Below are 23498 nucleotides of genomic sequence, written 5' to 3'. Positions count from 1 at the left end.
TACCTCATCTCCGAATCAATGTGCCAGTCAATCAAATTCGCATTTGCCACTCTGCCTGGTTCAAGCAATTCTCAGTGCAATTCTCTGTAACATCTGAGATGAGGTGACAGAAAACAATACAACTGTTTCTTATAAATGTATAAAAAATGCCTCTTTACAAAAACCTGTGAATGTCTGGGACCACTAGTAAAATATTTTTTATAACATTTCTTCACTACAAATTATATTACTACTTAAATATATATTTTATAATAATTTAATACTTTTATTAAAAAATGTATAAAAAATAAAGTTAAACCAGTAAACTTATGTTACTAATTAATTAATGGGGTATTCAGAGCTCAAATAAGTTTTGAATTAAAATAAACAGTTACTCGCAAAGACATTGCTCCCAGAAAAAACATAAAACATGGTAGCATATTTCAGAGATGACGAGAAACATACATACAGGCTCTCTCAAGTGATTAAGGACATTGTTTTAATTTTACAACACAGCTAATGATGAAAACATTTGAGGTCTGTCTTTGCACAACATGAGCCAGATCGAAACTTAAAGATTAAAAAAAAAGACAGCTAATATCTCTTTGCCATCTGTTGAAAACAACAGAAAGTGGGGAGGGACACACATGTGCTACGCTCTTAACAAGAGGCATTTTTAATGCAGTATTTAGTAGCTCCCTCTGCGGAGACGCTGGAAGAGACGAGGGATAGGAATTAAGAGACAAAGAGAGAGGGAGAGAGATTTATGAGGTGAACATACGCATTCTGTCGGAGGAGCTCTCTGTGTGCGCGGGAGAGCTGGAGACGCTGCTGCTGCGCTGGGAAGAGGGACGGCTCCCCGGCCTCCTGCCGTCTTCCAAAGAGGGGACAGGGGAGGGACTGTCGGGGACCCGTTCCTGCACAGCCAACAGGAAAAACCAAACACAGCCAGGGCGGCCATTACATGACACACTCTTTTCAGCAACACACTTCCACGGACACACAAGCGTCCGTGCTTTTTTTTTTTTTTTTTTTTGAGACACCATCCCCCCACCCCTTCTTCTGCATCCTTCCCTTGCTTTCTTTCCCAGGTTATTGTCTGACAGACGTCTCCCAGCAAAGCCATACGAAAGCACGGATCACGCACCACCCAGCCCCAACCACCTTCCCTCAATGGCTAATGAGAGATGTGCACGACACAATGAGAGAACGGCACCCTCGGTTACCTTAATCACTGATGTCACCATTCGGGATGGGGCACTCTGTCCCTGTGCTGCGGCGGCCATATTGGCGATGGTGCTGAGGTGGTTCATCTGACTCATCGCCATGGTGACGGATGCAGGAGGCAGGCTGACAGGGATCAGGGGGTGGGGCATCATCATAAACGGCAGTTCCAAGCCTGAAGATGAGAGAGGAGAGTAGCTGATTAATTAATCATTTCTGACATTAAGTTGTGTGCAAATGGAAGACGCGTGTGCGACAGAAAAGAAAGTGTGCAGCTGAAGAAGAGAGGAAGATTTAAAAGAGAAACTCTATGAATTATTCACATGTGACCTATTGTGCGAGCGTCGTGGCTTACCGAGTAAATATTCATTAAATAATAATCGTCACATTAGATACTGTATTACATTAAAGCTACCGACATCTATATAAAAAAATTATAATAATTGCAGCATTTTTGAGCCATTATGGTCATTGGAAACATAAATAGTCACTTTCCTTGTTAATTATTTATACAGCTGTTAATAATATATAGGGTTATGCTGATTGCAGTCATAATAAGCTAATAATTGTGAAATTTAAACTAATCTTTATTATGTTGGGAAAGGGAAAAATTATGGAAATATTTCACCATTAATAGTAAATGCATTCAAAATATCTGCGGAAAAATAAGGCAAACATGATTGGCATTAGTGAAAATGAGCAAAAACGAGCCAATTAAAACTAAGTGTGTATCATGAGATGCCTACAAGCTAATTACCAGAATTTGTGCCAGAAACTCCATTACTTGTAAAACAGAGTGCATTTATAACGTCATTTCAAGTCCTTGATATTTACACGGGATTGAAATAATTAAGATGTACAAAGTATTTTGACGAGAAAACCCAGATCCTGCATGCAAACTGCTAAACTCATAACTAAGGAGAACTGTGCTACATTCTTAGACAGTGATTAAATGGGTAGAAAGGAAGCTGTCCCGCTTTTTCAAAGGACATATGCACACAAATAAGGTCACAGCCTGTTGTGTGTCCCTGAACTAAAGACCCACTCACTCCTACTCCTGACTTTGAACTAAAGGATCAAAAGTAACCGAGAGAAATTTCAGTCTCGGGCGGTCAAAAGCATCACTAGAGCACTTGAAAGACAACTTGAGTGTTCGCAGTGAATCCTATCAAGTGAGCGGGCGGCCCCTGCTCCGTCCCATACTTCCCCTTTATCGCCCAGCTCAAGGTAACACAAGACACAGAGGCGATACATTATCCAGTTGTTTTTGTGAGAAAATTAGTGGCCAAGGGCTGTGACAGAGTCTACATCAGAAAAGAAAACCCCCAAAAAAAGGAAGATGGTGGATGGATGGGTGGGTAGGGGGTCCCTTCAGTGTCTCCGCTCCTCGGAGACGCATTGTAAATTTCCATAAGAAAGATGACCAGCAGATGCACAGGGAAAACACATTCCCCAACATTAAAAAGGAGGCAGAGATTAAAAGAACGAGAGGCCAAGCAGCACCTTGTAAAGGCGGCTCTCCTCGAGTGCCGAGTCTGAATCAATTACCGCTCGCAGGACTGGACTCAATTAAAACCTGCCACGGCGCCAGCGTGTGATTGCGGGATACTTACAGCGCCACGTCGAAACAAATTGAGAGAGGCATTCATGCACGTATCTACCTTTCAGAGCTTTCGAGAGCCAGACTGAGTGCCGGCGCGCCTTTGTGATTCGCTCAAGAAGATCTGACTGGATTTCAGGAAATCAACATTTACAAGAGAGCGGAGAAACGTATTAAAGTCTGATATGACTTTGCTTTTGTCATTTAAATAGGCTTCCTTTATCAGCCTGCCGGTGAATGATGTCTGTTGTGTTGACCGACTTCTACAAAGCAGAACTCTATGTGTGTGAACGACTGCAGGCTTACAGTAGACTGCTCTCAGGGGCCTAATCTCTCTCCCTCTCTCCCCCCGTCCCACCTCCTTTCATGTTCCACCATCCTTAAGTGATGTTTCAGCCATAATGGCCTATTGAAAAGCATAAGAAAACATGATACAAGCTAAAAGAAGTCCACCAAGGCTTTTCAGAAAGACTGAAAGGCGATGAACTGTGGATGTCTAGAATCCAGATGTCTGGGGAAACTTTTTTTCCCCACCTTTTGTAGTTCTCAACAAATTTGTCTCAAAACAAAACCCCTTTCATACACCGTCAAGGCCATTTTACTATATTAATCAATTTACCTTGTTAATAAAGATTTTTATTTCATAAAGACACCTTTTTTCTGTCGTGCTGTAGATTATTGATTAAATTACAAAATGACAAAATCAATGAAATTATTATTATTATTATTACTATTCATGTGGACAGTAAATAACCTAATCTGATTTTAAGCTCTACTAAAAATATAAACATTTATTTTAATTCCAATATTGAAAACATGTTCACCAGAGGATGTGGTGTTCAGTTCATTGTTTGTATGAAGATCCGGACAAAAAAAAAATATTTCAACAAAAGAATGCCATGTCATTGCCTACTCTTTTTGAATTTATTTAGCATACAAGATGGATAAACTACTGCAATTTGCATGAATTACGAACTGAGATACTATTGTCAAACAGATGAACTTTGATTATAGTGGCCCTTAAAAAGAGACAGACCGAAGAAACCATTGTGTGGTGAAAGCTGGCCTTCTGAACACTAGCAGCCTGCATTATCCTGTGAGGGAGGAAGTTTTCCCTTGACAAAAATTAGCCAGCTCCTACTTGGCACTTTATTATCTCTTCAACTGAGTGATTTACTGTTTGTGGAATGAAAGCAAAAGAGGAGGAAAATTACATTTTCAGCAGAGCCTGGGCCCGTTCTGCCTCTACTCCTCTGTCCTGGAAGAGCTCACGACAAACAATAATGTCAGCTGTAATTGATCTGAGGTCGCCTGTTAGCCCTCCAGTAAAAGCCCACTATTTAAGCGACAATCCGCCCTGCCTGCTCCACAGATGCTGTCTAATGAAGCTGTCTATCTCTGCTATTTACCTTCTCTTAAATGGAAGAGGAAAGATGTACTGTATGAAGCCGAGCCAGGGAAGATTTGCTTTCCTTCCGTGAAATAGGACCTGCAGATACCGCTGGAATGTGTAATTGGCTGCCGGAGTTGGAGACGGGGGTTCCAGCACTAATTAAATGACTTGTTTCTGGCCTATCCATCTTTGTTTGCAAGCGCAACGCGACGGAGCAGTATGTTGTAAATGCTCTTATCTAAACAGACGTTCTTTTGCTCGTCCCTTTGATTTGAGTGCCAAAATCTTCCGCCTTTTGAAGTAGCTGTTGAAACGGGATAACAATTTAAATTGTTTTTCATGTGGCGTTTCAGAATGGCAGATTGATATTTTTTGCGATCATTGCCCATCATTATAAAAAGGTCTCACTTGTTGCCACAAACAATCAATGATTTTTAAACAACTGTCAAGGCTTTTCGCCACAGGTTTCTCATTCAAATAACAAATCATTGTACATTTTAATTGCAAACGTTATACAGGCCACTCATAAATATATTCCGTCTATTACAAAGGGCCTTCAACCATAAAAAGGCAGCACTCCATCTGTGTAGAGAAGGTGTTATTGGAAATAAAAGCATAGGTCCTTCATAAACAGACACAAGACTTCTTTTCTGGTAAGAGTATAGATTGTTTTCTTTTTCCCAGATGGCAAAGCTAGTCAAGGCTGTTAAACGCTGTAACTCATTAAGGCCCATTAGACAAAGGTATTTCGCTTTGAAGTAGCCACCCACGGTCTTTCTGTGTCATTGAGAAAAACTTTAAAGTCTTTCTTCCTGTTTATAATCTTAATGCTAATCATAAAAAGTAACATCTTGAATTTGTTAATATCCCTCCAAAAATGATAATAAAAATGAAAGAAACCTGTACACTATCACCAACAGACGCTTGAGTATTTGTTGCAGGCGATATTTGAAGCCACGAGAACAGAGAAACTGCATCCTTGTGTAAAATAGGCATTTACTATGCTCACTCTGAAGTGAGAGTGCTTAATAAGAAACAGAGGCTAAAGAAAAACATCTATTACACACTTGTGAGTGTAAAAAATAATGGCAACAAAACATCTCTGGTTTGATGAGGTAGTGTAATTACGCAGACCCACAACCATCAAAGCAAACATGTGGTAGGGATTATGGAGGAGACAGACAGCATTGTTTTATTATTTATTTATTATTCTTCCTCCAGGAGGATAAAGGCCCAGCAGCAGTTCTTGGCATATGGTGGAGTGCTTTTGGTCCAATGTCACAATTTGTTAAATTGTATGTGACAAAAACAGAATGATATGACATTCTTCTTTTGATATAGAAATATCACTGAAGAACATTAATCTTAATATTTATCTTTGTTTTCTTTCTTCTTTATTTCTTTTTTCTCTCTTTGTTTAGAGAGAATTTAAATATATAACTGTATTTATTTCTATTTATTGCCCATTTCTAATAAGCAGACATTTAGATTTTGATCATGTTGAAATAAAATAAAATAAAATAAAATAAAATAAAATAAAATAAAATAAAATAAAATAAAATAAAATAAAATAAAATAAAATAAAATAAAATAAAATTAAATTAAAACCAAGCAGTGCTGCTTTTCAGAGATGATAGAGCATTTGTTTCTGGTGAGCACCACAGTTTGGACCCACATACACTGTAGCTTGAGATGGTTAACACAATTACCTGCATGGTACGAGATACCCAGGCACAAGCTTCAGGATATTACTGAAAGCACACCCAATTTGGAATTGAACTGGTTTCAGCTTAAACGTGTCTTGTATCATTCTCCATAAACTTCTGCTGGTTTAGGAAAAGCAGAAGGGAGCAGACATTACCAGCAGATGTTTCCACTGAGGGTACAATATATTCAAGTCCAATCAATAACCCCCCCCCCCCGAGAGACTGTGACACCCAGGCAGAGCGGAGGGAGGGGGATTCATTTACTTCAGATACTGAGTAAAGGGTCCCGTTTAAAAAGATTGCTTTTGGTCGATGGCAGGCAGTTGTACTCTGACTCGGACTCTGAAATGAAATGTATTGAACGGCGTTATCAATCACAGAGTGCAGGGGTCCATAGGAAGGCTTTCCAGTGGATAAGACAGCCTCTTGCATCATCTGTTTTAATTATAAAATTAGCATCACGTTGCAGAGGCTGCATCTTTGTGTTATTCTGAAATACCATGTGAAAGGAGGTTTGTTATGTTTGTCATACTGCTTTGGTCTTACTGAATGTGCTTATTGAAATAGTTCACCCCAAAATTTAAATGATATCATTACTTATCCTCATGTGTTTCAAACCTGTATGACTTTTTGTTTTCCTTCTTCTGTGAAAACTGTGTTATGTGTGTAATGCACACAATAAAAATCAATGGGGTCCAGTTTTGTTTTTATGGAAGCAACGGAGTCATTTTATGGAGTCATTATATGGACAAAAATAAAACATTGTTCAAAAAATATTATATTTTGCGCTTGACAGAAAAAAGACAGTCAAAGAGGTTTAGATCAGGGTTATTACAGTTAACTAAAACTAAATATGAAACTAAAATTAAAGCAATTAAAAATATATTTTGTTACTTGAAATTAAATAAATATTAACTGAAAAAAAAACTTGAAATATCAGTTGGTTGCCAAGGCAACATTTCTAATTTTAAATTAGTTTAACTTAATTCTACAACTACTACTAAAGTACTAAAAACTGTATACAAATATAAATAATTCTACACTTTAACACTGGTTTAGATTAACATAAGGGTAAGTGATTAATTAATTTTCATTTTTGAGTGAACTAACCCCTAAAAAATATATATTTTTTAGTTCTTCCTATAAAAAGAAAAACTACATCTCATTAATATCACAACAGCTTCTTCATGACAGCTATGAGATTCAAAGAAAGTGGAGATTTCCGGTTATTTAACTTGCTTAAAGAAAATATGATTTTTTATATTAATATTTTATTCTATTTTTATTTGACACACAACTGTTTTATATTTTAGACAAATAAATAAAAAATAAACAATACATGTACATTTTTACACATAATAATATACAATAATATATTGAGCGAATTGACTTTTTTTATTTTTATTATTATTACAGAGCAAAATAACAAGACAAGCTTCAAACCCCCCACCCACCCCACCATGCATTCATACCACAACCACAATCATCCACACAGTGTTATGAAAAGAAAGCAAAGTAAAACGAAGCACAGAGCAAACAAAGTTAATAACATAAGAAAATGAAAAATAAAATAAATCAATACTACTAATCAAAAAATCAATAAACAAAAAACACAATAGAATTAGCAAAACATTTATGCCATAACACATGGCGCACCTTTAAGAACGTACACCTAATATTTATATCTCTAACTCAAATAAGCAGACATTCCATTTATTTTCATGCTCAGTTATTCTGTTGTTATTTGTTGCAATAATTGTTGCTAGCATATACTGATAAAACATAAGTTTGATAAAGTTTTAGCTTTAAAAATAAAAATTTTACCCATCAAAATAATCATATTCAAAATGTGTATGCATTTTCCCTCAAAGACACATAACAAAATGTTCTGAGGTGTAATTTGCAAAACAATATCCATAGACCTTAACCATAACTGTATACTGACCCAAAACTTAGCCACATGTGGGCAAAAATAAAACAAATGCATCAGGTACTCCTCCTCATCCCCACAGAACCTGCAACAGGGATCCTTTTTTATCTGCCATTTAAAACGAGATTTTCTTGTTGCAATAATTTTATAAAAGATTTTAAGTTGAAATATTCAGGAATATGAATCGATTGTAGTTCTATAAATTGTTCTAAAGTAATCTTTCCATAAAATTGGATCATTAAATTCATCTTCCCAAAACAGGCATGTTCTGTGTGGAAAAAGTGCAGTGCCTGTAATATTTAAATTCCAAATATATATTATTTTATTTATCTTTACACCAGACAAACATTTAAGGCATCTTATTGGTGGGAGACAAACCATTAATTTATTCTTCTTTTCATTTTGCAGTTTCATTTTCCAAGTTTTAGGAACTGCAGAAATCATCTGGTTGAATTGTAACTGATTGAGAGAAATGCTAAAAACATTTCTCAAGTTTTCATAAGAAATAAAATCTTCAGATAAATCTAAAAGGTCATTGACAAAAATTAACCCATTTTTGACACATTCCTCCCACAACAATGGCTTGTCTCCAACCGTAATGTTTGAATTCATCCATAGCAACTGTGTCTGAATGTCTTGAACTGTATCTGGAGGGTGGTACTGGAAATTCAACCAAGCTTTCAGTGCATCCTTGAAGAATGGTGATGACTCTTTTAAACTATTTTGAAATATTTTATCAATATGTATTGCTTTTAATTGGTAAAAAGGAAATATACTATTTGAGAAAAAGGAAAAGGTTGAATATAATCTCTGGCTTGTGATCCATTGTTTGTTGTGATAAATTTTAGCAACCCAGGAGGCTTTCAAGGAACAATCCATCATTCGAAGATTTTTCAAATTCAGTCCACCGTTATCATAAGAATTATATAAATAGAGAATTGAGAGAATTGACTTTAAAAATATTTTTTATGTCTCCAAATAGAAAAGAAAAATCACTGTTGAGATCTCTTTAAATGATCTGACTTGATATCACATTATTTTTCTACTTCTAAACTGTATAAGTGTTTATTTCCGTTTCTTCTAAAGACATTCAGTAAAAAAACTAAACATAACAGGACTCTTGAGCACTCAAATTTCCAATTAGCTTACTAAGAAAAGTTGAGTTGCACAGATTCCCGTATTTCGTACATGTACTACATGGGCTAAATGCGGGCTACTTTCTGTAACTTGAGCCTGACCCAGAGCAGGATCGCTTGTCTGGTTTGGGTTAATGGGGCTGCAGGCATGATTGATACCCTTGAGTGATAATGACCGCACCTTCATTTCTCATGTTTTAATTGCTGCAATGTTATTATCACTGCAATAATCATGGCAATATTCCGACTGCAACACATCCTCTCTGTCATTATAAGACGCGGCGCTTATGCGTCACATTCCAGTTTGTTTCTTTCCCGTAATTGAGTGCAGTGAGGTGACCTATCGGAGGAATATTTGAAGCAGTCAAAGCGCATGCATCTTTCACACTATGGACCACAGAGGCTTATCGTGTGTGAAAGGTTGAATGTCATTTATTACATGCATCGCATTTACACCATGTGACATTGTCTTTTCAAATTGTGCAGATCTCTTCATCCCTATCTTTGCCTCCAAAGGTCACTCAATTCCACTTATAAATGCAACCTGACAGAGATTAGTAAAGAGGGACAGGCAACGAACCACATCTCACAACGGAATCAAACGGCTCCAAATTAATTCATCCAATTAATGAAGAACAAGCTTTAATGTTGATGAGGCTCGACAAGTAAACTGGTTACTTATTTATTTAATTTTGTCCACAAAAATATCTACTTGAACACGTAGAGTGTTGGCTCACTGCAGTAACGTGGAGCAGTGCTGCTTTTCAGAGATGATAGAGCATGATACGGATCATTACAGAAATAATGTTTAATCAATTCCCATTTTGTAATCTGTTTCTGCAGTTGTAGGCATTTGTGTACACCAGAGCTTTGCACATTTTTACACACGACTCCCCCCCTCTCCCAAAATCATGCATATTAAATTTTATGCTGATGCTTAACTGTCGATGCAACCGGAATTAAAACAAGCAATTCGACTTCATTAAAAAAGTAAGTGATTATCGAGTTATCTTTTTTAAATTCTATTAAAATGTGTGGCGCTCTCCACTTATCTGTCACCTGCTTCCCAGGAGCACAACACACTAATAGAGGCACTCAGAAACGAATGCCCAGGAGAGGCCGCGTGTCTCTCTAAACTCAGCCCTGGTTCTCATTGCGGTCTCAGAGCTATTACTAATGCTTCCTGTCTTCCCGTGAAGAGCCGTGCTGATGTTTAAGGTGAGACAAAACAGCATTCAACACTGTAAACTGACACAGGTGAGGTGGTTTTGAAGGAACTGGCTATCTGTGATGCTAAATGCCTGGTGGGACTCAGTTAGCGAGTAATAAGTAATGAATCATTGCCCTGACTTCTGCCGGTGCGACTCAGATGTGGCTAGGAAGTGAATAACGTGTTTTTGCCGTTTAGCTGCTGGCTGGTTTTTCACTCAGCAGACTTCTGGGCAAAATTACACATTTTCATACTATATTTGTAAGCAACATTTTAAGCAACATCATGACTATGATGATGATTTCATTGCACTTTGCCAAGTAAGTTTCCTGAAGAGAGTATCTATAAACTAGATCTAAGCTAGTTTCGCTAAATCAATTCAAACTGTTCACTTTGGTTCATTGATTAAAAACTCTAAGTATGTTTAAATGAATAGTCATCTGCATGCTTTCTTTACATATAGTTCATTTGTTGAGATTCATTTGCATTATCACTCAAATGTCAAAAGTCCATGAGTCATGTATTTTCCATTTTGTATTTTTATTTACCTTTTTTTGTTGTTGTTGTTACTAAAAACACATTGTATGGTATTCAATTGTTTTACTAAGTATATTCCATTAAATATAACTTTTCCATTTTATATTTAGAAATATTGATATATCTGTTTAACTGTATATCAACCTGACTTAGATGAAGGCATGAGAAAAGAGAAGAAGAAAAAGTGAAAGTTAAACAGACAGACACGATTAAAGCAAAAACTTTCTTCTGTTTGCCGTTGCCGTGCCACGTTTAGCAGTGCGAGGCCGCCAGATTGAAAAACAAAGCGCAACCCTTGTTGGATTTGTCCTTCCACAGTGTGGGATTTATTATTAGAAAGGACATAAACAGACTAATTAAATCACAGCAGTCGAGGCTGAGATGACAGCTGGTGCTGTGTGTGACCAAACAGATCCTATCAAAGAGCAGGAGGCATGGCTCACTCAATCCATCCTCTATGGGGAGCTATTTTAAGAGGCCCGGCATTGAGCAAGAATGCTTTACGCTAAATGAGGGCTCGATGTACAAGCTGGCTGATTATAAAGACGCGACATGGCCCTGATGCATGATGGATGTGCCTGCTATAAAGACAATAGATTCAGGGTCTATGTTTTTTGATAGGTGCTGAGGAAATGTGACAGCGCTCATCAGACAGATATCGCACCACTACCGACTTCCTCAGTGTCAGTTAAAAGCATCGTAGAGCTCTTGACGCAGTGATGCGATGAATTTGTGACGAGATCTCTCTTGACAGTGTAACAAGTACAATAAGAGGCATGAATCTTACAGTTATTAATATGTTTACAAGCTTATCCATATGGTTAAGTGTACAATAAGAGAGATTATGATTGCTTCAAAGACGGCTCTTTCCCCTTTGAAGCGTCTAAAAATTCTTCCACAATTTAATACATTTTGAGTAATTATTACAAGATTTGAAACACCACCGGTTGATTGGCTGCACATTTGAAACCACCGATGAGAATAAAATATGGTTTTAACAAGTCAATAATGGCAAGTGCAATGAAAACAACTAAATCAATGGCACTGCAACGTTTGCAAACGAGAACTTGAATTATAACACCAATAATTGATTCCCCACCTCCCCGCTGTTTTTTCCCTTCCCTCCCGTGATGTCATTTCCAATCGATTCCTTCCTGTGTACAATGATGAGAAGTTTCCCGAGTTTGTTTTTCACTCTGACTCTTTCACCCGCTCCAACAGTGGAAATTTGCAAGCTGCACCAGCAGCTTAACCAAAAAGGATTAACTCCCATATCCAACCGAGAAAACAGATAATGCTTGGTAATTGGTAAAAAATGAAGATGAATGGGACAGCAAGATAAGGACCAATTAGCTCCTCCACGCTTACAGCTGCGGTCTCTCTGCAGATCCATCTCTTGAGTGCTGGCCTCCTCTGCCAGAAGAAGCCTGGTGGAATTAGCAGCCTGACCTCATTGATGGTGGGAGGCCCACCCATCATCTCCCCCCCTTCACTTTTAATTCTGTCCCCAACATATACACCTGTCACCAGCCCTGACGCCAGGTCTGGGCCGGGTCTAAGCACGCTAACTCGCTAAATAGCAGAAACCTACACAAACCCACGCGCACATACATGCCTGAAAGTTTGTCGCTTATTTCATTATGGCAGCATCATCTGGTTGGTGCTACACACAATTCCCCCATCTAATTACGGAGAGGATTTAAGGTCCATTAACGTTGCCGTGGCAAGGAATCAGATGCAAAATGGCACCCAGTGGCCACCAAGAGAGAGATTCTTTTCACCTCCTTCCATTTCTTAACCCGAAGGCTGCAAATGCGTGAGTTGCAAGAAAGGGAAATAAAGCAAATAAAAATGAATAAATAAGCAAACAATTCATCTTGCTTGAAAAGGGCATGTGTTGGTTTTGATTCAGGTCAATTCAATGCGAGGGAATGCATTGCTGTTTGTGTTTCTTCCAGGCACATGTTTTGCTTGGTTTGTGATCTGTAATTGTCCCATTTCCTGTGAGTCAATGGAAATATCCACATTGTAAGAGAAGGGAACCCCCACTTCTTTGGAAAAAAAGCTGGGGAGGAATTAAAAGGGAAGCGAGCGCTAAGCTTAATCATGTTTGCCTCCTCCTCTCTCGCTCAGGGTGTCTGGCTACTTGGCTCCAACTTAAACTGGCTAATGTTTTTTCTCTCTGTTTATGCAATTAATAATAGTGATGCAAGCTAGTGAGAGTGACTGAGTTGAATATTTAATGCAGAAGAAACATTAGCCCAGCCAATTTGTATCAACACCAACAGGTCCAGAGGAGAGTACAATGCCCTTCACACACTTCAGTCTAAATCTGTTCTAGACTGTAATGTAAATCTCCATCAGAATATATATCAGTGGAGGTATATAATAGGATTCATATTTGGAGGGGTGGGGGGATTTGTGTATGGAGTAGCGACCATACAGAATATTCTACACTGAAAAAAATGGTGAAGGATTTATTTACAATTTATCTACAATTTTCACTCAGAAATTCTCTGTTTATATGAAATATCAAGTAACAGATAACGAAACATGATTTTTCAACTGGAATAAATAAAATAGCATTTTCTTGTAGAATGTACCCTGATAATCTTTAGAGTTTTATTTACCACTTTGATAAATATTTTTTTAGAGTTTAGAAACTCTACTAAATGTACTTTTAACCATTCACAACACCCTTACAGTGGCAACTTTTGCATCACTTACAAAACAATAACAATAATAACAACAAAAATAACATTTTCTAATGTCACTAGAAGAGATAACACTTCACAGACAACAACATCACCAGTAGAAGCAGTAGTAGCAGTAGTAGTAGTTGTTGTAGTAATAATAAATTATTATTATTATTATTATTATTATTATTATTATTTTTGGTGGTGTGGCCTGTGTATACCCCTTTAAGTGACATTAAAAAAATTATTACACTTACATGTAACGGAGTGTCTCAAAATAAAACCTCACCGCATGAGCAGCTGTTTTAATATAGCACTGGCTCACTTCCTGCTCATGACATTGTCCACTCCTGTCTGGATAGTTTAGCTGAGTTCCTCTGTTCTAAAGTCATCTCTATATCTATCAAATGATTTCAGACTCTGGACTCCAGCTGCAGAAAGCGCCTATAAGCAGGACATAATAGGCATTCACAGTCCAAAAGCATTAGAGGGAATCACGACGCTCAGAAAAGCAGAAGGCAGCAGAGCAACGCACCGCAGCTAAGAGTTTATTTTCACAGTTGTGCGTTTTCTCTGGCACACTTTTAAAACACCCAGATGTAATATCTCTCTCGGTTCTCTGGCGAAATGACCTTTCTGTTTTAATGCCGTAATGATCCGAAGCAGTGAGGGAATTCGCTGGGAGAAGGGGAATGGAAAACACTGTCTATTTCACTTAAAAACCTAATTTATGTTGCAATTAAAGGCTGAAAGGAGCTTGTTTCTCCCCTCTGGCTGGCTGAATAGAAGCAGCTATATTTCGCCCTCTTATCATGTGGGTGACTCCTATTGGCCACACCGTCACAGGAGAGTGCTGGATATAAACAAGAAATTGCACTGACATCCAGTAATCAATATTAGGATGGCTTCAGTACCAAACATCATTTGTCTCGGCCTCTGTTCTTTTGACCAAACGAAGCATTAATTTAAATCATAAATCTGGGAGTGATTTAAATCCCGGAATGAGAGGCCCGCCTGCCTTTAATGATTTATTTTCTACATTTCTGCGAGCGAGAGATTTGTCCATACGCGGTGACAGGTCACCTTCAAACGCCAGAGGAAGACTGTTCATCACCATGCAGACTAGCATCTCATCGCTGCGAGTAAATATTAAAGTAAAAGAATCCAATTGATTGTGGATGGGCCGGAGAGGCGTCGCGGCCATATATTTCACTCAAAGCTTCTAATGCCTCTCTAGTTCGGCTCCTTCGCTCACGGCTGGGCCCGGGAATTATTATTCTTCAGGGAGTCTGTGTGCTCAAGGTTACAATTTAAATTGTAAAAAGATAAAAACAGTTTCTTATTAGCTCCATTGCCGCAGCCTCGCCTATTCTGATTCGTATTTATCTTTATTTCGATGACCTCGCGGACCCCTGCCGCCATTCGCTGTTGGATGACCTCAGCTCCACATGGCTTCCTTTCGATAAATCTGCTTAGAGCATGCCGTGTTTTGCCAAAACTCCTAGTGTCAAATGCAGCTGGGAAATCCTCTACGCAGGGTGGATATTCACAATGGAAATCACACGCGCACAGTTCAGCTCAGGGATTATGGTAACTGAATCATTTGTAATGGATTTGTGGTTTAATATAACAGTGTAATTTCCACAAAAAATAGCTTTAAGTAATGTTGCAAAGAGAGAGAAAAAATCTGAATGTATCTGAGAAACGATTAATTGGAGCGGGGGACATTCAAAACCAATTTCCTTCACCAAATTGAATTAGCGGCTTGCTTAATAGCTATTAGCTTTGGGATAAAGTGCTCATGGATGCATTTGATGTGTAGCTACTTTAAAAGTGCATTACCTGCTAATGATGAATTTGGAATCAACCAAACAAACTGATTGCTCAAAAGAAGATTACACATAGCTTTTGAGTTTCCTTTTAGATTTGGACCTTTGCCGTTTATGTGAGTTCAAGAACATATTTTAAGTAGGTAAATAGCAGGGATTATGCTTAGTTTTATAACAGCAGATAACCCTTCTTAAAGGGATAGTTCACTCAAAAATGTTATTCCAAACCTGAACTAAACTTTAAAAACAGACTTTCTTTTGCGGATTATAAATAGATGATATGTTAAAAAATGTCAAAGTGTGTTTTTGGACCCAACTGATGGAAAAAGTATAGACAAAAACAGTTTAATTCTTCAAAATATCTTATTTTGTTTCCAAAAAAGAATGAAAGTCATACAGGTTTGAAACAACAGAATTGTCATTTTTTGGTGAACTATCCCTTAAAGTATAAAGTATGACGCCTTGATAACACTAGCATTAAGACATTTGAGTACTACTGGTCAGTTTCTGCTCATCTGACTGGACAGTGCTAAGTAGGGGTACAATTGGGCTCCTGCGAATGCTTAAAGGAACACTCCACTTTAAAAAAAGAAAATTTAATTTTTACAATATTTTTTATTTAACATGATTACAATTTAATAAAATGTCAGAAATGTATAATTATATAACATTTCCTTTCCACAATTACTCAAACAGTGATTAAATTAAATATAGAAAGTGACATTATCACTAACATTGATCCATCGCAAGCACTCTCAAAAAAAAAAAAAAACACAGATTGTTATAATCACTTAAGCTGTAGACACTGTGAAATTAATATCTTACTTGCCATGTACATATAGTACAACTGCGCTTTGTTGTTTATGATGAGGGAATTCACAAGAGTCTGGAATTCAGTCAGCGAACATGCACACACTCAACAAAACTGATTAGTTTCAGCAATGACTCATCTGAATGCTTCTGTTTTGCCATTGTATTCTTAAACTCAACAGAATTGTGTTTGATTGGTTTAAATGCGCAACACTGTAAAAAGGCCTAAAACTAAAAATACATAACATGAGCAGATCTTAATTTAATGCCGCAATCTGGGTCAGGTGTTAGCAGTTTTATCTTAGCTTAGTATAGATCATTGAATCTGATTAGACTGTTAGCAATAACAGAACTATTTTCCGGCGCTGCGTAATATCATTGCTCTTGCTGCACCCATAATATGGCAGCAAAGTTCTTTGATTATTATGCCAGATTGAGAGTATAGTTCCTAGCCATATAAGCCTAGAAAATCACAACTTTTAATTTTCAGTCGGTCTTAGTACACGATGTAAGTACAGAAGAGTCAAATAGGAAAATTGGAAAAATATAGAAACTCTTTGGTCATTGTTGAACGAGATGCTAACAGTCTAATCAGATTAATGATCTATGCTAAGCTAAGCTAAAAGTGCTACTGCCAGGCCAACAAATTAAATCTTTTTGCTTTTATTGTCACTTTATCAACATTTAGTCATGAGACCCTCCCCTCAAAATCTGATCACAAGGAGTCCCAGAAGGCACATTTGAGATGTATGTTACTCCTAAGTGTAAACTGTGATGTGTCTGGCCTGAGCACTTGTGATGTATCATGAGATGTTTGCTAATACCAGGCCTGCATGCAGTGTGAGTCATGTTGCTGGTGGATGGTGACTCACCGACACTGGAGCTAAGGTCTCCGTTCTCTGAGTCGACCCCATGCTGGGTGTTGCTTCCATGGTAGCTGCTCATCACCTCCAGTTTGATCTTCTTCACTTTCATGGCCTCTGCGATGGCAGCGTTGGTGGCGGCTGCGGCTGCTGCAGCAGCGGCTGTGAGGCCTACAGCAGGAGGACATAAAGAGGGAGTCCCCGCATCATAAAGATTCAACTAAAATGGACTTAAAACAAAGGACTGGTCAAGAAATGCTTCTATCTATCTATCTATTACAAAATATTTCTGTTTTAAATAATGTTCTTTTAATCTTTCTATTTATTGAAGAAAACTGTTTCCGGAAATAAATATTACAAAGATAACACTGATAAAAATAAGAAATATATCTTGATTCAAATCAGCATATTAGAATGATTTCTGAAGGATCATGTGATACTAAATAATTAAGTAATGGTTGATGAAAAATCAGCTTAGCCATCACAAAAATAAATGAAATCTTATAATAAAACAGAAAAGTTATTTTAAATTGTAATATATTTCACAATATTACTGTTTTTACTTAATGTTATAGCATCCTTGCAAAAAAAAAAAAAATAATAATAATAATAATAATAATAATGAAAATAATAATTAAAAGAAATTACTGACACAAAACATTTTTGGATTGTTGAAATATTGAATATTATTTTCTAAACAAAGGATTTAAATTTTTTTGGAAACAAACAAATAAATAAAAGCTAAAAGTGACTGCTTAAAATGCTACAATAAATTGAGATCTGCAAAGAAAAAATTAATAAATGTATCCAGTTTTAGCATTCAGTAGTATCCAATATTGAAATATTATTTATGTAATCATGCATAAGAACAATTTTAAACTCATGTTTTTGAGATCACTGAAAGAAGGGGGGAAACTGCTTCCCACTCTTCAACTGTTTGACACTGTCTTTTCTCCCATCACTAGCCTCTTAACTAGAGCGGATCATTTGCATCCCATCACCGACAGTAGCTTTGCTGTTTTTGATTACACAGCTGGCCCCATTGGACTGAGGCAACATTTTCTGCTGGAAGCCTCACTGTCATGTACGTCTTCTCTGATTTCCGTCTCTTTTTCCCTCTAAATGCAAAGATGACGCCGTTGAGCTTTGATGGTGACAGATGGAGTCAGGAGAACATATCAGGACTGACATGTTGCCATGGTTTCTGTTTGTAAATAAATGTATGACAAAGTGAAAACAAACAGTCTGAAACAGTGGGAAACCAAAGACGAGCTTAAATCACACACATACACACACAAATGTGTGAAACATCTCAAACAGTAAATCCTCTCATCTGACTTCAAATCCATTGTTATTCCCTCTGAATGAACAGGAACGCTGAGATTCAAAGTCTTTTGGCTCCAGTGGCAATCATTTTTTTCCATTGTTTGATTTGTTTAAAAGGAGGACAGTCGAGACGGGGAGATTGGATAAAGAACTGACTCGCTGTCATTTACTCTTTTTCAAAGACAAAACACCTGAGAGACTCACAATAGGTAAAAGGAGGATCCTTGAAAGAGACCTTGAATCCATGAATGAAGATTAATGAAATGATGTGAATGGATGAATCAAAGCTGAGCTTTTTTACTTTTTTCAGCGGTGTTCAGTGAATCCTGTGATTTCCGTCTCATTTTATACATACAGTGTATTGACAATGGTTACAGTACAATAGTCTCATGTATGAGATTAAACGGCTAAGTGGATTCTGGGATAAGGGCTGAGCAACTTCATAAAAATATTAAATGTCATAACTGAATGCATTTTAACATTTAAATAGATATGAATTCAGTATATGTATTTATTACCCTGCTAATCAATTCAAAATAAATCCAATTAATTACAAGATATGCCAATTAATTAACTGCATATTAATATTTAAGAAATTCCACTCCATAATTATCTACACATTATTGTGGCAGATAAATATACCACTGAATACATATGATAAAATTTACATTACATTAGTCAGTCAATTGTATGTGTTATTTCCATATAATTAAACATCTGCTATTTGTTGCTAATTTGAGAGATATACTACGTATGGCTTTTTAGCAAAAGATTCAGTCAGTATTTACAATTTTTCGTACTTAAAATCCACAAATCCTCTAATGTACCATCAATCCTTCTCAAGTGAGGGCGGCCAATTGGTAAATTCATCATCACTAAACTGTCACATTCACTGATATAATTCAACTGTGGCCATTTGGCCTCTGTCTCCTTTCCTGAGCGTGAAGAGAAAGGAAAAAAGAAAGATATCAAACATGTGGCATTAATACACCACCTTGCCTCCCCAGCAGCAGATAGGCAGATGGTGTGGGCAACATTGCATGCCACCGGCTTTCTGGGCTTGTTTGCATTTTAAAGTACACCAGTACCATATTGATGAATCGTATACACAGTGTCGGAGCGGCCGCTCTCGTTTGCTGTTGTATATTCATGCTCCAGAGCTGCGGGGGGTGGGTGGGGGGGGGGGGATAAATATGGCCTCCAGTCGCACTGAAGGTCAATCTTCATTTGTGTCTAATGGGAGAGAGTCAACTGTTTTCTAAATGATGTATGCATAGCAGAGACCTGTGAAGAAAAAAAATAAAAGAATAAAATCGCCTTCCAGTTGCTTGCGTGAAAAAGTCTGGCACTTGAGTTGCATTTAGGGGAATTCAGTAATGCATTAAACACATATCATATTAATTTATTAACTAAATGGATATGTCTATATGGAATGTCCTGCAGGTATGGATGGTGTCAATAAACAGCTTACCATAATTTCCTGCTCAATTAGTCAATTACAGCATAAACTAGTGGCTCTCGGCTGGTGGAATGTCAATAAAAAATGTTCAAGTCAAAGATAGCAATGACAAAACATATGCAACTAACCGCATTATTGTTGATAGCAAAATAAGCTTTGATTACTTTAAAAACAGTGTTATTCCAGGCAAAGGCTTTACTTCTCAATAAACTTTTAAGAATTTAGGAAAAACTGATCCTTCAGCCACAAAAAAAAAAGAAAAGAAAATGAATAAATGTTCAACAACAACACAAAAGGAAAAAGTAGACACACCCAATACTTAATTAAATATACATTCACATAGGATAAACGTTTTTGCAACAATATATAATTACATATAATAATAAAAGTGTAAACACAGGACATGCAACCCAGACTTGATTAAATCTTTGTTTGCATAGGAAGGTTTGTGACATGTTTTTGAGTCAATATATAATTAGATATAATACAACTATAAATATTCATTATAACGTGTTTTATCAAACTAAAAAATAAATAAATACATTTTGCAATTTTTTAACAACACCACAAAAGGAAAATGGAGATCCAACCCAGACTAGATTAAATATTAGTTCGTATAAAACATGGCTTGTTTTTGAGACAATATATAATTAGATATAATAAAATTATAAATACTTATTATAAAATATTTGATCATAATAAACAAACAAACAAATAAATGAACAAACAAACAATAAATAAATAAATAAATAATTTTTGTGATTTTCAACAACAGCACAAAATTAAAAAGGAGATACAACCCAGACTAGAATAAATATAGTTAATATAGGATAAACATGGTTTGTGGCATGTTTATGAGACAATATATAATCAGATATAATACAATTTTAAATACTAATTATGAAATATCAAAATAAATAAATTATGAGGTAAAACCAATTGAGAAGCACTGCTACAAACTACAAACATGCAAGAGGAAACTGTATTCATGTTTATGGATCCTCCTTTAAATTATCATTCAGTATTGTTCCAGAGAGATAGTCTGGTTCATTAGATCACAGATTACATCCAACGTAGGCTACAAGGGTGTTTGACTGTAACATCTACATCAGAGTGCCTATCCACAAACCGTTCTTCACATCAGCAACAAGTCCACTCGTAGTGCCCGTGAACGACTGAACATCACAACGAGCAACCCACTCCTTCCTCAATTAGCATTCATTAGTATGCAAAGCACCAATAGCAGATCGCAATGTTTCGACTTTTTAAAGTCACCTTTAGATTCAGACGCCCATGTCTGTTTTCTCACAGACACAAGGATCTCTTCAGCCATATATAAACAGCTGAGCCTTAGAGAGAACGAGTGGGCAGACAGGCGCAAGACGGTGGCGTGGGGAGGAGACTTTGACAAATAAAGAATCGCATGGTACTGTCATACTGCGCACAAAACAGCAAATAATAGAGATGGGGTCTGATCGTAGCCCTTGGAGCAGCTGTCATATTAAATAATAATGAAGGATCTATTAATATGCAAAGGAACCAGCAGCAGACTGGCTTAACGCTGTCATGCCTCTGAATATTGTCAGAATGTTCATTATTAATTAACATGCGGGCTGCCCTATACCTGCTCAATGTCAGAACATTCTTATAACAAATAAGGAATGTGTGTGCCTCCTTCCACTAATAGTGTAATTAAATTAAGATCAGATTAACTTCACATCAGTACACAAAGAGTGACTTAGCCATGCTTATGATAAGCAAGTGCTTATCTACTGACTTAATGTTGTGGGCTCCTAATAGAGGTTGAGGCCAAATTTCACTCTATTTACCCAGTGTATTTGCAGAAATGAGCTCTGTTCCAGTGACTATTGAGGACCGATCGCTCGCTCAAAGCTGAGGTTGTGCCAGCGAAGACTGGGTGAATTAATGCATCTGAATTGTTCCATCTGCATTACAGCCAAATACCGCACATCAATTATGAGCTGCCGACACTGGGTGTGAGAGTCGCATTAGAGTTGACTGATCTGTTTATGACAGTGTAATCTTGCATCTGTGTGAAGGGCTACATGTTTCATTAACCTCTTTTTGTGTCAATCCTCCCATTCTCACTGCATTTCTAGTTGACTGTGTCCACCTGATGACAGACTGATGGAATAATACTATGATGTAATTTCCTGCATAGCTGTGAGAAACTGTTAAAGTGTCAAGTGTGTGTGTGTGTGTGTGTGTGTGTGTGTGTGTGTGTGAGTGTTCAAAAGTCTGGGATTGGTCACATTTTTTTTATTGTTTTTAAAAGAAGACTCTAATGCTCAAATATCTCTAATTTATTTTTATTTAGAATAAAATCATTTGAAAAATGTAAATTATTCCTGTGATGACAAAGAATTTTAAGCAGCTCCGGTCTTCACTGTCATATCCTTCAGAAAACAATTTAATATTCTGAATTTGGTGCTCAAACAATATTTATTATTTTTTAATGTTAAAAACCAACATGCTGCGTTCATATTTTTGTGTGAACATTTTTCTCTTTTGTAATATTATAAATGTCTTTACTGTCACTTTTGATCAATTAAATATATATATATATATATATATATATATATATATATATATATATATATATTATGATTAATTGAAATTTGATAATATATACAGTATACAAACAATATAATATTTCAAATTATATGATTTTATTTGAAATAAAAATAATAAATTAAGAGTAAAAAAATTACTCTTTTAAAAATAATAATAATAATAATAATAATAATAATAATAATAATAATAATAATAATAATAATAATAATATGTATATATATGACCAACCCCAGATTTTGAACACACTCTCTCTCTCTCACACACACATCTTATGTCTTAACCTCAGACATTTAGGGATATTTTGTACACATTATATGTGTTAACTATAAAGTCACCAGCTCAATATAAAAGGAATGAATGATGCTATTCTAGCAGTGTAACTGTGGTGTTAAATGGCATACTATGGAAGAAAAACATCTCAAGTGCTGCTTTAAAACACTGTTGTTCACAAAGTCCCTAAACATTTGCCAACATTACAATCACACCGCTTTATGATGAAGGCTACATTAACAAAAGAACTAGGAGCACTCCATGCTGTTTTTAACTGTTGTTTACATTTGCTCTCCCAGACTAGTGCTATCCAAGACGTGAAAGACGAATGTGAGCAAATCTCACTGCATCTGCTCATTGCATGCCGTGTCATCAGCCAAACTACCAAAGACCTTTACAAACCTAATTGTATAAAATGTTACTTTTCTTTAGAAGTCCCAACCAAAATGTCAAGATCAGAGCCTCTCTCATGGTTTAAAGGCCTGGATATCAAAGGGTTTTTGTCGTGGTTGCTGAGGACTAAATAAGAGTAGACTCTCATCCTGGGCTCTCATCCTGTACCACATGGCCTTTGAGTTCCTGTTTCTAAACAAGACACTGATAGGCTGACCTCACTCAAACATGGAGGGGCAGCTGGACACAGTTTCCCAAGCCGAATGGTTCGCTAATGCTTCAGCGGCATTGTTCAAGATTACCAGTTCTGTTGCCAAGCTGGAATTTCAATAGTTTCCCCTTAATTTCAAGTTTAGAGAGAGAATGCTACACTTACACTGCAAAGAACATAAAAAAGAAAATTCTGCAATTCATGCATTTCATTAGGTTTATGCTAAAACGATTTTTGATTAGCACAGAATTCAAAGAGATCTTTTACGTTCACATTCTAAGCATTTGGCAGACACTTTTATCCAAAGTAACACTGCATTCAGTGTGAACAT

General features: G+C 36.7%; 1 protein-coding gene across 5 annotated transcripts in view; it reads right to left on the bottom strand.

The window, feature by feature from the left end:
- Nucleotides 1–23498, bottom strand: part of LOC132095294 (dachshund homolog 1-like) — a 109723-nt gene that overhangs the window by 28188 nt on the left and 58037 nt on the right. For all 5 annotated transcript variants that reach the window (XM_059500141.1, XM_059500142.1, XM_059500143.1 and 2 more), the window contains exons 3-5: nt 16923–17084; nt 1206–1378; nt 761–896 (exon numbers count right to left, since the gene is read on the bottom strand). In XM_059500141.1, coding sequence (XP_059356124.1) covers nt 761–896; nt 1206–1378; nt 16923–17084 — 471 coding nt within the window. The remainder of the gene's footprint in view (nt 1–760; nt 897–1205; nt 1379–16922; nt 17085–23498) is intronic.

This window comes from Carassius carassius, chromosome 19 (assembly GCF_963082965.1).
Source record: "Carassius carassius chromosome 19, fCarCar2.1, whole genome shotgun sequence".
Lineage (NCBI taxonomy): Eukaryota > Metazoa > Chordata > Actinopteri > Cypriniformes > Cyprinidae > Carassius > Carassius carassius.
The sequence above is the reverse complement of the archived record's forward strand: the minus strand, read 5'-3'. Positions and strand labels throughout refer to the sequence as shown.